The sequence below is a fragment of the Trachypithecus francoisi genome, unplaced genomic scaffold, assembly GCF_009764315.1.
Source record: "Trachypithecus francoisi isolate TF-2019V2 unplaced genomic scaffold, Tfra_2.0 Lachesis_group1, whole genome shotgun sequence".
Classification (NCBI taxonomy): Eukaryota; Metazoa; Chordata; class Mammalia; order Primates; family Cercopithecidae; genus Trachypithecus; species Trachypithecus francoisi.
In genome coordinates this window covers 93442288-93457759 of record NW_022681454.1, presented here as the reverse complement: position 1 = coordinate 93457759, position 15472 = coordinate 93442288, and the positions used below count along the sequence as shown (strand labels likewise).

General features: G+C 37.5%; 1 protein-coding gene across 11 annotated transcripts in view; it reads right to left on the bottom strand.

Annotated features, from left to right (window-relative positions):
* Positions 1-3869: 3869 nt before the first annotated feature.
* Positions 3870-15472, bottom strand: part of PDLIM5 (PDZ and LIM domain 5) — a 214637-nt gene continuing 203034 nt past the window's right edge. For all 11 annotated transcript variants that reach the window (XM_033214840.1, XM_033214846.1, XM_033214841.1 and 8 more), the window contains 3 exons: positions 14202-14322; positions 9605-9720; positions 3870-8124 (listed from right to left, as the gene is read on the bottom strand). In XM_033214840.1, the coding sequence (XP_033070731.1) occupies positions 8035-8124; positions 9605-9720; positions 14202-14322 (327 nt within the window). In that variant the 3' untranslated portion in view covers positions 3870-8034. The remainder of the gene's footprint in view (positions 8125-9604; positions 9721-14201; positions 14323-15472) is intronic.

Genomic DNA, 15472 nt, shown 5'->3' with positions numbered 1-15472 from the left:
TTACACTGAATATTTAGACCTTGAAAAACACAACCAATGCAACATTGTTAACTTTGCACACTGAAAGCATATTAATGAGAGGATTTTTGACAAGAACAAAGTTAGAAGAATTTCTTAACTTTATAATTCACCAAGTATATGCAGTGACATTCTGGATAATGGAAGTTTCAATATAGTTGAGCATCTAGTTTCTATTTTGCATTCAAGAGTGCCAATTATCAATTTACTGACTTGCACGTCCAAATTGCACCCTTTGCTCTTCAGTACCAGCTTTGTGATATTAATCATTTCTCCTTGACAGTGATGAGGATGCTTTGTCCCAAGGGAGCAGAAGGAATACTGCAGAAGGGGCCTCTCTTCCTGGGTCTAGGTGTTGCATTTGTTTTTTTCTGTGTGGACCATCAGAGCGCACGTGTGTGGAGACAACTGGTGGAGCTCTGCCCCAGCTGTGCTTCCAGAGTGCACAGTCCCTCAGAAACTTCACATCCCGGGCTGGGGCCTTCACATCACCTTGCTTCATGACATGGGTACTGTGTATTCCAGGCCTGTGCCCACAGCAGCACCCAGCTCTCTTTGTGCACTCACCCATCAATCTCATCTGCATTCCAGAGGATTCTTGCCTTGTCTGCAGAACCTCAGCAACCCAGAGAACGGTTATTTAGTGGGCTGAAACCAGTTTCTCCAACAAGGTCCTACCCCCAGCCATGAGGAGGGCATCTCCTTCTAAACTTGTCTTCTTTGGGTCCTCTCTCAGCCCCAGGCTATCCTTTAGAAGTCACTTTATACTTTTAGTTACTCTCCTATCACAGCTGAATAATTCCTTATACTAGACTCTAAGTTATTTTGTGATTTCTGTCCTCCTGATTGCATTCTGATTGATCTACCAGGAGTAACCACTTTTCCCCCTCAGTTGTAATTTATATTCTCGATTATAATCTATGTTGATACGGTCAAAGGTCATCCAGAACCTCCCCGATACAGGCGCAAACAAACTATAAGAGACTCAGATTAATTTATCTTTTCTAGGGGCAGGAGAATTCAAAGCATTTATAATGGTATTAGAAAAATCACTAAGCAGTAGCATAATAATCGAGCAAAGCAGAATAAGTGGTAAGTTCCAGTTGATTAAGCTGGAATTAATTTAACTTATATTTCAAAGTTCATACTTGAAAAGCTCCATGGATTCCTCTGCTCTCCGTTTCATTCAATTAAGGAGACTAAAATTGTCCGGATTCTCAAGGAAACAGGGATAGAGAAAGTTTCCGGGGTTGGATGACATCAATATAGGTTAAGTAAGCAGTTTTATTATGCCAAAACTAATATTGCTGTGATGTAACTGGAGTTCCATTTACTTTCTCATTTACCAAGGGAACAAATGGGCATATTAGTACTAAACTAGGGTAGAATATTCAAGACACACCTGAAGGTATTATAAGTCTACTAAAATACTTTAAACAAAGAAACAATGGTATTTTTGAGTAAGTTAGAATAGCACCACTTGTGTGTGCTTTGCAAACAAAAGAAAGAAAAAAGGAAAAAAGAAAAAAAACTCATTATATTTGAACTAGAAAGCGAACATGACAGTTCAGAATATGAAGATGAAAAATAATTTGGAACTAAGGAAACTTCAGACAGAAAGAACAAAAACTTTGTCCTTTGAAACATAGATGCATAAGAGACCGTGTCAACCAACTCAAGGACCCGGCATAGAAGTCGTTTTCCTTGGGAACTATATTTACCATATTTGAGAAATTGAAAAATTATACTCCCTGAGAATTCTAACTTGCTTTATTTATCTCCCCAAGGTCAGACAAGTGGTTTTCGGACATGGAAATATTCCATTCTACACTAAACAACAGCTCCAAGCTTTATTGTGTGTTATTACATGCAGTCACAGACAGGACAAAATAAAAATTGCCTTCTTGGCGAATTTCTATTTAAGAGGGCTTCCCGGCCGGGCGCGGTGGCTCACGCCTGTAATCTCAGCACTTTGGAAGGTCGAGGCGGGTGGATCACGAGGTCAGGAGATCGAGACCATACTGGCTAACACGGTGAAACCGCGTCTCTACTAAAAATACAAAAATTTAGCCGGGCGTGGTGGCGGCGCCTGTAGTCCCAGCTACTCGAGCGGCTGAGGCAGGAGGAATGGCGTGAACCCGGGGGCGGAGCTTGCAGTGAGCAGAGATCGCGCCACTGCACTCCAGCCTGGGCGACAGAGCGAGACTCCGCCTCAAAAAAAAAAGGGGGGGGGGGGCGTCCCTAGTGCTCTGCCTTTCGCGGAAATCACAAAATGCATCTCACTTTTCCCCAACCCCATGTTCAAGGTATGAAGGCTAGCCACACCTTTCTTATTAATTATTGATGCAATCTTGCCACCTACCCAGACAGATTCTAAATCACAGACTCAAAAGTTCCGTAATATAATACTACAGACAAATGGTATACAGTGCTGTAAATTCTCCTCAGAAAATGAACACTTTGGCAAATCAGGCACTTGCCACATTAAAAATAATATGCATATCTCGTTAGTACAATAAATATACAGGCAACATTTGGGCTCGGTGCTTACTGAGTTAAATCCTCTCATTCATATGTACAGCACAAAACCGTATCAGTCTGAGATTTCTGTTAGGTAGCCATGTGTCCTAGCCCCTTTCCTCTGTTAAATTTTAAGTACTGCGAAGGAACCATTTTCCCTGGGAGGCTCCCACACTTGGGATGAAACTTTCTCTGCGGAATTTTGGCACCCTATTAATTAGCGGTTATGAGTGGGAGCTGCTCTCTCTCAGCAACTCCTATTCTGCCATCAGTCAAGTGTGATTCTGCAATAAATTTCCACGAAGCAAACTATTTCTGGTAATTCTCCCTAATTAACACCAGGCCTGCTAATAACACATCAGTACCTATGTGTTTCTGATATAACCAAGATCTTGTCTGAGACTACTCAAAAAGGGAAACCGCCAACCCAAATTAAGCTTTTGCTGGCAAAAGGATTTTATATGTAGTTCTGTAAGAAAACCTTTGATAATCTTATATTGGGGACACTTTGACTAGAAAACACTGAACGACAGAGAGGCTTGCTCTGGTTTGAGCACTGAATGGGGATTTATTGTGAACACACAGTTGAGACTTAAGCCTATAAATCTTGTACTGGATTACTGTTTCTTAACGAAGGAACGACAGATCTCTTATTTTGTCGGTGCATTTTAATGTGCAATGACGTGATTGATAGAAACCAAACAGCAGCTATTAAAATGTCAGATGCAGACTTGATGCCCTTAAAAGTTTGGCTTCTGGAGTTTAATATACTGTGAGCAAATAGACTTGAATTTCTCTTTTATTCCAAACATACAGCGTGCAACAGAAACATTTGTCTTTATACAGCTGGAAAAAAATCTTAAACTAATAAACAAATGAGGAAGAGGTGAGCCTACCTAGTAGTGGAACACTCAGCTAATGAGATTGAGATGAGTTAAGCATCCCAATATCTAATGCAAAATGTGGAAATATGGATGATTTATGTTCTTTGATTATGTTCTAATATAATGTTTGATATGACAGATTGTTCCAATAAATCATTTCAGCAATAAATATTTTAAAAGACAATTGAACTTACTTATCTATTAATTCATAAACACTGGGTACATTCTACATGCACAGCATAAAAACAGAGAGAAATACAACAAATGTGACAGTGTTTTCAAATATTTTGTTTCTGAGACATTTTGATAAGCAAATATCATACCAGAAGGGTTCTTCCAAGAATTATTACATCCTATCCTAACCTGTGAATATGGAACTTGATTTTTTTCCCATGATGACTTGATGGAAACCACTCACCAACCAAAAACAACAAAAAGGAGAGCTCATTTACAACAATGCAGTCATTTATTTATTGAGTATGTGCACATTATGGTATTATTACTATACTGATTATACTTATCATGTGACTTCTAATTAGAAAATATATCAAAAAGCAAAACAGCAGATAGACAAAATTAAAGAGACAGAAGATAGAGATTAACAGATAAGGCAAATTATATATTGAGAATCCAAATCCAATACCTTTAAACATCTGGGAAATGAGGGGGACAAATGGAAGCCAGATCAAATTTGTGTAAAACTGTTCAGTATGTTTCTTTTGTTTCATGTCTGAGAAGTCTCTCCCCTTCAATAGCGATGACAAACTTCAAATGCCCCACAAGTGTTAACAGAATATACTAGATTCACACTGGAACGGGGTAAAGAAGAAATTATTTTCTATAAAAGGGCTCCTAATGTAGTACTGCTTGAAAATGGTACATTTTTGTTGTAGATTATTTTAAACATAATGGTACACTAATACTTTGAAGATCTGAACTGTTATTTCCATTTGTTTTTACACTATGACCAAATGATTAGGTTTTAGTTTTAGACTCTAAACAGAACCTGATTTAATAGGACATAAACATGGTACTATAGTGGTCCTATGGTACCCCTATGGGCGATGGGTTCCAAGGACCCCCTAGGATACTAAAGTCCATGATGTTCAAGTCCCTTATAGAAAATGGTGTAGTATTTGCATATAACCTATGCACATCCTACCATATACTTTAAATCATCTCTAGATTACCTATAATAGCTAATACAATGTGAATGCTTTGTAAATAGTTGTTATACTATATTGCTTAATGACAAAAAAAGTTTGTACATTTTCAGTAAAGGCGCAACCATCTATTTTTTTCCCCAAATATTTCTGACCCACAGTTGGTTGAATCACAGATGCGAAGCCTATGGACATGGAGGGCCAACTGTAGAAGCATAAGCAGGGGCTACTTTTTAGGTTGCTACTTCAGCAGGCAACATTCAGTCCATGTAAGTCCAGAGAAAGATTATAAATCTAAACTTATCACTAAAAATTTTAAAATGGGAAATAAATCCAAAGAGTTTTTAGTCATGCATTATGATTTTAATCTATGATATGCCAAGTACAGCATTCCAAAATATACATCTAGAGAGACTAAAAGTAAATGCTCTATAGTGAAGAAGTAATAATTAAAAAATGCTACTAATATAGAAAATTTATAATCAGAAAAATAAATATTCAGGGAGCTCACCAGAAGAATAAAGTGCTCTGCCAGTTATTAAAGGATTACTGCTGGTGAATTAAATATGGCATTCCCTACTGGAAATACAGAGATTCTTCTGGATTATGTTCAATATTTATTTCACAGGATTAACTGTTTTAGGAACAGATATAAAGCTTCGCCACGGAAAAGTTGGACAAAGCACAAAGACAACATGATATCTTAGGAAGCAATACTACCCTTTCAGGCATAAAATTTGTAGAAATGCAACATTATGCTTCATGAATAATATGTAGAAAGAAGGTCTAATGAAAATGACATCCTTAATGTAAGATAACTTTATAAGAAATCTGGGTCAAATAAAATTCTTTGAAGAAAACATCCAAATGCCATTCACTTACCAAATACTATCTTGGCATATAACCTATGAAGGCAAAACTAAACAAACAAACAAAAAAAGCTCACACCAAACAAAACCATCAACTTATTTTGTATTCTATAATGTAAAAGACTGTAAAGATGTGACACTGTACGTTATATGACAATGCACATTAACCAGCAAGTCTTTTATAGGTGGTTTCAGCAGCAACGATAAATAATGCAGAATTCAGTTCCAGCACTTTATTTCAAAAGAAATTTCCTGCCTCCCTCCAAGATGCAAGGTGAGGAGGTAGCCTGGGGTTGCTATTGGAGAAGTATTCAGTTTGCTACTTTGTGTCACCCCTTGCCATTCTTTTATCCCCAGTTAATTATTATCTGCATATAATATAAATCTGCTAGACCATAAATTAACAGCTTTCAGGACAGATGCCTTGAAAGTTCTCAGGGAGGTTAAACAAATATTGTAGCCTAAAACCTCCTCTATAACAAACATGCACACAATGGAAGTGATGTCGCAAGTGAGTGATGGGGCAGGAAGGACCTAGGGCTCTGTCTCAACTATAAAAGCACCTTGCCCCAACCAATTTTAAATTATAACTTAGGGGGTTCATGGACTTTCATCCATTCTGGAAACAAAAAGAAAACAAAGAGAAAAACCAAACCAAATACCAGAATCTGTTTTCTCACTGGGCAAATAGCAACAGGATCCACAGTTTTACCACAATTGTTCCCTGTCTCCATGTGGTATCTACATAATTCTTTTCCCAGAGGAGGAAATAAAATAACAGGCCAATCTGAGTAATTAAACATCCCTCCCACCACTACCAAACCTCTGTGAATAAGAGCTTTCAACCTTTGTGATCACATTTGAAATTGGTTCACTTATTATTGCGAGAAAACCACAATAAGTCTCAATTTCATCACATCCTCAAGCCAATCTTTTAAATTTTAAATGTAGAAGAAGAAACAAAACGAAACAAAAAGATTATTCTGCAAAGAGCTCTCAACTCTTCGTCAGCCAGTGGCATAATTCAGAAACTGATTCAACTAATTTATTATTTGAGAAAAGGGGATTGAAAAAATTGGGGGGTACAATCTTCTGATTCACAACTCCCAGCTCCATTCCTTTGTACTTATTCTCTCTCCCTTTTTTTTTTTTTTTTTTTTTTTAAGAGACGAGTCTTGCTCTGTCACCAGGCTGGAGTGCAGTGGTGCGATCTCAGCTCACTGCAACTTCTGTCTCCTGGGTTCAAGCGATTTTCCTGCCTCAGCCTCCCAAGTATGTGGGACTACAGGCATGCCCCACCATGCCCAGCTCATTTTTGTATTTTTAGTAGAGATGGGGTTTCACCATGTTGGCCAGGATCATCTTGATCTCTTGACCTCATGATCCGCCCGCCTTGGCCTCCCAAAGTGCTGGGATCACAGGCATGAGCCACCGCACCCAGCCCTCTATGTATTCTCTTTAAAGAGAGAGAAAACTATTAGAGGCCAACGTTATTTAATTAAATCTTTATCTTAGCACAGGGAAGGGAAAAAATAGAATCTGCCCAATATAGGTGATGAAGCATACACAATGAATAGAAACAATCACCTTTTAGTAAAAGGCAAAAATTTGAGACTTATAAGCTATATGGTAGCTTATTTTTGAGTGGGGAAGAAATGAGAAAAGAATATAACATCTCTTACTGGCATGACACATTTTCATAAAAAATCTCATTGCCCTTTCCTACTAGAATGATCCACCACTGTAAGGCAAAAATAATATACAAGCAATTTTTTTTTTTTTTTTTTAATGAGATGGAGTCTCATTCTGTCACCCAGGCTGGAGTGCAGTGGTACGATCTTGGCTCACTGCAACCTCTGCCTCCTAGGTTCAAGCGATTCTCGCTTGGGAATCGCTGCGATTCCAGGCACGTGCCACCGCATCTGGCTAATTTTTGTATTTTTAGTAGAGATGGGGTTTCACCATGTTGGCCAGGCTGGTCTCAAACTTCTGACCTCAGGTGATCCACCCACCTCAGCCTCCCAAAGTGCTGGGATTACAGGTGTGAGCCACCGCAATCGGCCTACAAGCAAGTTTTAAAAAACTGACACCTATTACTGATAAAATTCTCTGTTTAAAATCCTATTTACTATTTTAAAGATAAGTATTAGTTTTTTAAAAAAATACAGTGATTCTCTTATTGATAAAATTTAAGGCATTTTCATTGCCTTTTGCAGATTTACTCATAACTACCTAACAAGGAAAGAAGGTATAATTATTTCAGATTGGATTATTTATTCTAAAATTAAATTCTTCACTAATTTATTCTAAGATGAATTTAATAGTCCATCAGGAAATTGGCTTTTATAAAAGTTATTTTATGGGCATAAAATATAGGAAAAAGTAATAATAAATGCCAAACTGTCTCTTTACTTTATGAAGCCAAATGTTTCCTCAGACTTGGTTTTTAAAGCTGGAATTTATTCCTTCAGGGCCACTGTTATTTTTCAAAACTCCATATAAATATTGAATCTAAAAATTAGTAATTTTAATTTTCCTTTTTCTCTTCAAATTTCTTCTCTTCTCTTGAACTGTTGACTTTCAAAAATTCACAGAATGAGCATGTTTCTTACACAGGGGCTTGTCCTTCTTGGAGAAAAAGGTCTGACCTTCTAAACTTTCACAGCACACCTGAAAAAGAAGCAGTATTTAAGAGGATATTATTTAAGAGGATAGTATGCATTATTTAAGAGGATATTAAGAGGATTTTATCAAGTATGCTGGAGAAGGAGAAAGTAATTTTTTCTCCCAATGGATAATATGACAAAACACTTTAGTTGGTTAAGTTAGACTCCCTAATATTTCACAATGACTATGACATTAGATATAATCTTTCAAAAGCAATGAAAAATAGCTTTTTCCTAGAATGCATTCTAATTTATAGAAAGCACTGATCATCACTTTTCTTTATCCAGAGGGAAGATTTATCCCTAACTGAAAAATCAATATAGAAAGAGGGCTCGTTAAATATATTTTATCTCCCCAAATTATAAACAACGTCTTAATTTTGCTTCGTGTTGTAGAGACTCATTTGCTTTACCAAACCCTCCCAAGCCCAACATTAGCTTGCCCCCAGTTAACACAGCCACAGAATACCTGAGACCTTTTTTTTAAGGGCTGCCTTGTGTTCAAGCTGAGATATCTTTTGTTTGTTTCTTATAGCAAAAAACCAGGCCAATATCTGGCTGCTGAGGATTATACAGTCAGTCCACTATCTACATTTACAGCTCCTTGTTCTTCCTATTGCCTTTGTTAATTAGAATGAACAGCTTTATTAGAAAAGAGAAGGTAAATCTGCTAAAAGTTTAGCTTTTTATAGACTTTATAAAGTCTAAGAGATGGATGAGGTAAACAAGAAAAAGTTCAATGGTAATGTTTGGGGAAATCATTAGGTGTCGATTAACATTACTTTTGCCCCCTTTGTACAAAGGGTATTGAAAACTGTAGATATGTTAAATCTAATTTTAAAAAAATCAAACACCTGAACAGAGCATGTTTACTGGATATGCACTTCCTACATTTAAAAACTATATATTTTGATCTTTAAATCAATCTAATCATTAAACATAAAACCAAACATATTAAAATATCAAATGAATAGGCAAATACTTTATTACATGTTTATTGGACCATAGTCTCAAAAAGAGAAGAATATCCAGGGGTAATTGCTAAGAAAAGAAATGACTCAACATATAGTTTATTCCCAGTGTTAATCCAATAATCTATTTTTATAATTATTTATTTATATTTTAAGAAGTATTTAACATTTCCAAAAATTACAACAAACACTCTAGTAACAGAGGTTTTTTTTTTTTTTTTTTTTTTAAGCAAAGGAATCTTACTGTTTTAAGAAATACATAGCTTCTCCTTATAGACAAAAATATATTAAAATTATATTTTCTCTAAGGGCTAAGGATCTCACTGTGTGCCAAATAATTTCAAAAATGCCAAAACATTTAATAAACAACTTTTGAAATTTACAAAAAAGTAAAAATAATTTTTCTTTAGGTTTGAAGGACTGAAAGACACAAGAGCTGATGTTTCCATTAAATACTAAAGCTAGAATTGGCCATACTTTAATCCTCTAATTAGGAAATAAGACATTACTTACTGAGCATACAAAGCAAGTGTCATGCCAGGTGTAGCCCAGAGCTTCCAGGAACATGTCACCAGCTTCTATGGGAAATTCACATCCATGGCATATAGTACCAAAGAGGGCATAATAATCTGTATAGAGGCAGGGCAGAGAGACATAAGTTAAACACGATGAAGTTTTAGAATGATCATTCCTAGACAGCAGCAACAAAATCAGGATTAGATGAGATGCTGAAGATAAAGATATTAGGAACTTGAACAATTTCAGGAGATGGTATAACATTTGGCTTGAAAGATATGTTTAGCACGTTTCAGGATTCCCTTGGTATAAATATTATTTATACAACCTAACATTCTTGATTATAATTTTCCATGTAATACTTCTCACTTCTCACCAACTACTTAATTGCCTAAATACATATAAAGAACTGTTCTGGCTGGGCGTGGTTGCTCACGCCTGTAATCCCAGCACTTTGGGAGGCTGAGGTGGGCAGACCACGAGGTCAAGAGATCGAGACCATCCTGGCTAACATGGTGAAACCCCATCTCTACAAAAAATACAAAAATTAGCTGGGCGCGGTGGTGCATGCCTGTAGTCCCAGCTACTTGGGAGGCTGACGCATGAGAACCACTTAAATCCAGGAGGCGGAGGTTGCAGTGAGCCAAGATCGTGCCACTGCACTCCAGCCTCGTGACAAGAGTGAGACTCTGTCTCAAAGGAAAAAAAAAAAAAAAAAAGAACTGTTTTGTGTCCAGTTATCAGTAGACAAGACTGTTCTGAAGAAATACAAAGGACTTCTAATAACTAGCAACAATAAGACTAATGAACAGAGATCAAAAACAAAATCTGATATTGGCAAACTTCATAGCGTATCTGACTTGGTCAAGGAAGAAAAAAGAAATGTTACAGGAAACTATCATGAACAAGTGCTATGACTGAGTTTCTAGCTAGACTGTATCACAACAATATTAGCCACAATTTATTTTGCTGTATTTTCCTTTCAATTTTATGACTTCATGTTGAAAACCCTTAGCCAGAAAAGACCATTTACTTGACATAGATTACAGTTACAAGAACACTAACAGGATTTCCTTCTAACGAAAGCAGTTTTGAAAAGATGTTTCTCTACTACTAAATTAGAATTTTCTTTTCTTTTCTTTTTTTTTTCATTAGAGAGACAGGGTCTTGCTCTGTCACCCAGGCTTGAGTGTAGTGGTACGATCATAGTTCACTGCAGCCTCCACCTCCTGGGCTCAAGCCATCCTCCTGCCTCTGTCTCCCGAGTAGCTGAGACTACATATACCAGCCACCAAGTCCAGCTAATTAAAAAAAATTTTTTTTTGTAGAGATAGGGTCTTGGTAGGCTGCCCCTGGTGGTTTTGAACTCATGGCCTCAAGTGATCCTCCTGTCTCACTTCCCAAAGAGCTGGGATTAAGGGCATTGAGTCACTGTGCCTGGCTCTAATTTTCTTTTCTTTTTTGTCTTTTTGAGACACAGTCTCACTCTCTCGCCCAGGCTGGAGTGTCGTGGCACAATCTCGGCTCACTGGAACCTCCACCTCTTGGGTTCAAGTGATTCTCCTGCCTCAGTCGGTCTTACAGGCGCCCACCACCACACCTGGCTAATTTTTTTGAATTTTTAGTAGAGACAGGGTGTCACCATGTTGCCCAGGCTGGTTGCCCTAATTTTCTTTTATGCAGCTCCTCTCACTACTGTGTTGACTCATGGTTCAGCCTTTGGCCTCTGACATTGCCAATCCAACCTCAGCTGGAGAGGAAGGCAGGCTATAATTTGCAACTTGATTAACCTTACTTAGCAACTGTCAATCTTTAGTATTCCTTAGCACCATTTGCTCAGCATAGATTCATGCAGTCTACTGTGTACCAGGCATTGTTCAAGGCATTGCAGGGGTACAGTGGTGAAGAAGACAGTTGAGGTTGCTTTCCTCATGGGGCTCATATTCTCATTGGAAAGAGGATGTCATAATTTATTGAATTTAAAAAATAAATGATAATAAATCATTTCAGAGTATGATAAGTACTACGAAGGAAAGAAAATAGTAATTTAATATAAAATAATTAGGGATCACTACACTATTAAGGAAAATTAGAAAAGGCCTCTCTGAAGTGGTTAATAGTTGCAATGAAACGTGAATAAAGAGGAATCGCCACAGAAAAGCTGACGAAGAACATTCAAGTTAGAAGAAACAGTAAGCACAAAAGCTCCAAAGAAGGAAGGGTCTCGGCATGTTAAAAAAAAAGGCCCTGGGGCTGGCTATGGGTGGAATCTGGTGACAGAAGGTAAGGTGGGAGGAGATGAGGATGGCAAAACAGGCCCTCTTAGTGTAATTGGCCGGGCGCGGTGGCTCACGCCTGTAATCCTAGCACTTCAGGAGGCCGAGGCAGGCGGATCACTTGAGGTCAGGAGTTCTACACTACCCTGGCCAACATGGTGAAACCCCGTCTCTACTAAAAATACAAAAATATTAGCTGGGTGTGGTGGCAGGTGCCTGTAATCCCAGCTACTCGGGAGATGATGCAGAAGAATCACCTGAACTCGGGAGGCGAAGGTTGTAGTGAGCGGAGATCTAGCCACTGCACTCCAGCCTGGGTGACAGAGTGAGACTCCATCTCAAAAAAAAAAAAAAGTGTAATTTTTTCCTAGTGGAAGCCACTAAAGGGTTTAAGTTTGATCTAATTCACATTTCAAAAAATATTACTATAGCTGCTCTGAGCCTGCTGTTTGGAGGTTGGAAGAAAGGGGAGGGGCTATTCCATTTAGGTGCCAATTACAATGCCCAAAGGGTGAAAGCAAGTTAGGTTTAGTGACAGCTAAGATGGAGAGAAATAAATGAATATGATATACATTGGAGGTAGAGCTTCCAGGATTTACTATTTAGATTGGATAAGGAAAGAACAAGGGAAAAAGCAGAATCCAATACGGCCTGCAGGTTTTTGGATAGTGGACGGTGGGGTTATTTATTGAGATGGAGGAGACTGGGTTAAGAAATGGTTTGGGGGTTAAAAGAAGAAAAAGAACAAAAATAGACCAAGTTCATTAGATGTGACATTTAAATAAATACTCAATAATGTTTTTCCTTTTCTATAATTATTTGGCTTTTAAAATATGGCTTCAAATACATTAAATATGGTATTAAGGCTAGACTGTTTTGTGTTTTGGCTAGACAGGGGCTACCTGCCAGTTAGTCAAAATGTCTTCCAAAGCTGCTAAAACAAACAAATTAAACTAAAAACCAAACAAAAAAACCCAACTCCTTCTTCAGAAAAATTAAGTGGAATTACAAAATACGGAGTATTCTGGTTGAATTGAGGAAGGCAGCTTGTGGCCAACCTGTCCCAAAACAGCCCATGGGGTACTTCACTGGAATTTCTGGGGTTCCTGGGAGACAGTCTGGAATATATCCAGGTTGGTTCAAACTAAGAACTGAAAGGAAGATGAAAATAAGACAATACTGAGTGGGCAAAGAAGGGCTGAATGATTATGGTACAGCTTCAACTTAGAGGCTGACTGCTCCTTTAACTCCATTATTCTGGAATAACCCCTTCTTTCAGCACAGAGCTTTGAATTGTGAGGTAGAATAACAATAAAAGTAGTGAGAATGCAGTGGTAGTGAATAGAGCATAATAAAGGAAACATGTTCTACATTTTGAAATGTGTATGTGGTAGTAATATCTAAGTAAGGGCAATATTAATAAATAAATGTTATTATAGTTCACTTACAGACTTTGGGAAGGAAAAGGAAACATTCTGAGTTTGTGTGATACGACAAATGTAGTAGATAGGTCCTTATAGCCCAGTTTATTAAAAATCATTTTCCAAGGGAAAAATCCAAGTCAGGATTACCTTCTTATTCAGTAAAAGTAAAAAAGGATCTCGTTTATTTTCAAGGCAGTTGTCTTAAAGGGCAAATCAATATCATATTCTAAAGTGGAACATTTCTGATGTTTACAAAATTCACTACTGGACTATAAGAAGTGGCCTTAAGGTACATGATTTAGTAGAATCTACATCCACAAATTATTGGGAATTCAAGCAAAATATTTTTCCTACTAAGTAATGCTTACATTCTCAATTCTAATAATAAAGTTATGAATATCTGTTTTGACAAAGTCACATTAAAAAGTCTATATAGGGCCGGGCACAGTAGCTAATGCCTGTAATCCCGGCACTTTGGGAGGCTGAGGCTGGTGGATCACCTGAGGTCAGGAGTTTGAGACCAGCCTGGCCCACATGATGGAACCCTATCTCTGTTAAAAATACAAAATTAGCTGGGCATGGTGGCACATGGCTGTATTCCCAGCTACTCGGGAGGCTGAGGCAGGAGAACTGCTTGAACCTGGGAGGTGGAAGCTGCAGGTGGAAGCCGAGATTACGCCATTGCACTTCAGCCTGGGCAACAAGGGTAAGACTCTGTCTCAAAAGAAAAAAAAACTACATAGTTTTTTCTATATGTTTAGAGTAACACTAAATGCTCCCAAAACAATTAAGAAAATAACTTTGCCTAATATTTTCATGAGCTTTATAGTAATATAAGGGTTAATGCTTTACCTTTATTCAAAATTCAAGAAATAAATGGCTCCCTGATCTTACCAGTCTCACAGTAGGGTTCACCATCCTCCAAGTGAAAAACATTGTTCCGAATGGGCTTTCCACAGGCTACACACACAAAACAGGAAACATGCCAAGTTTGTTTCAAAGCATTGATGACTTCCTGTTACAGAAAGATAATTGGATGTAAAAAAAGATGACAATAAATACATAAATGTTTACTCTAATATCTGTACCAGTAAATCCCTGTAAAGCTAATCCAAAGTAGGCACATGTACTTCATTTTTGTCTTGAGCTTTCCCTCAAAGTAACAGGAGATACTTAAGAACAGACTCACAAATCATCTAAACGGATGCATGTTTAGATGTGTGTTCTTTACAAATGCCAATCAGTCAATTTAAACAACGATCATTATGTTATTTATACATTATATGTACAGTGAATAAGCATTTCATAAATGCTTCCTACAAAACTTTCTGCTTCTTCTCAAAGGGTGTCAGGAAACATTAACTTACAAAGGTTTTATGGTATTATCTGCAAAAGTTCTGGGGGAAGGAGGAAGCATTTAAAAATTAAAACAAACCTATACTTTGGTGCCTTCTAGAAGCAATAATATTATATATAATATAATAATAAAACATAATGGGGCCGGGCACAGTGGCTCACACCTGCAATCCCAGCACTTTGGGAGGCCGAGGTGGGCGGATCACGAGGTCAGGAGATAGAGACCACTCTGGCTAACATGATGAAACCTCGTCTCTGCTAAAAATACAAAAAATTAGCTGGGCGTGGTGGCTGGCACCTGTAGTCCCAGCTACTCGGGAGGCTGAGGCAGGAGAATAGCATGAACCCGTGAGGTGGAGCTTGCAGTGAGCCAAGATCCAGCCACTGCACTCCAGCCTGGGCGACAGAGAAAGACGCAGTCTCAAAAAAAAAAAAAATAAATAAAATAAAATGTATATAATTATATAAAATTATATATATATTATGCATACATAATGTATATACATGTATACAATGTAATAAAATATAATAAAAATATAATGTAATCCAATCAGTTTACCATGTGTTTAGGCTTTTGGAAATCAGCTAATAAGATGGCACTAAGCACAGACTCGAATGTCTAAGACATTCTAGACAGCAATGGCCCAATGGTTAAATATACCAAGTTAAAAAGATTTGGGCCAGAAATTAATTAGTAAAAGATGTTTTGGGGTGTTGGTTTTACAAGAAATCATTTCTTTGTATTGAGAGACAGATGGTGCCATTAAAATAATTTCTGATGAATAGTGAATACTCTTTCATAATATTTA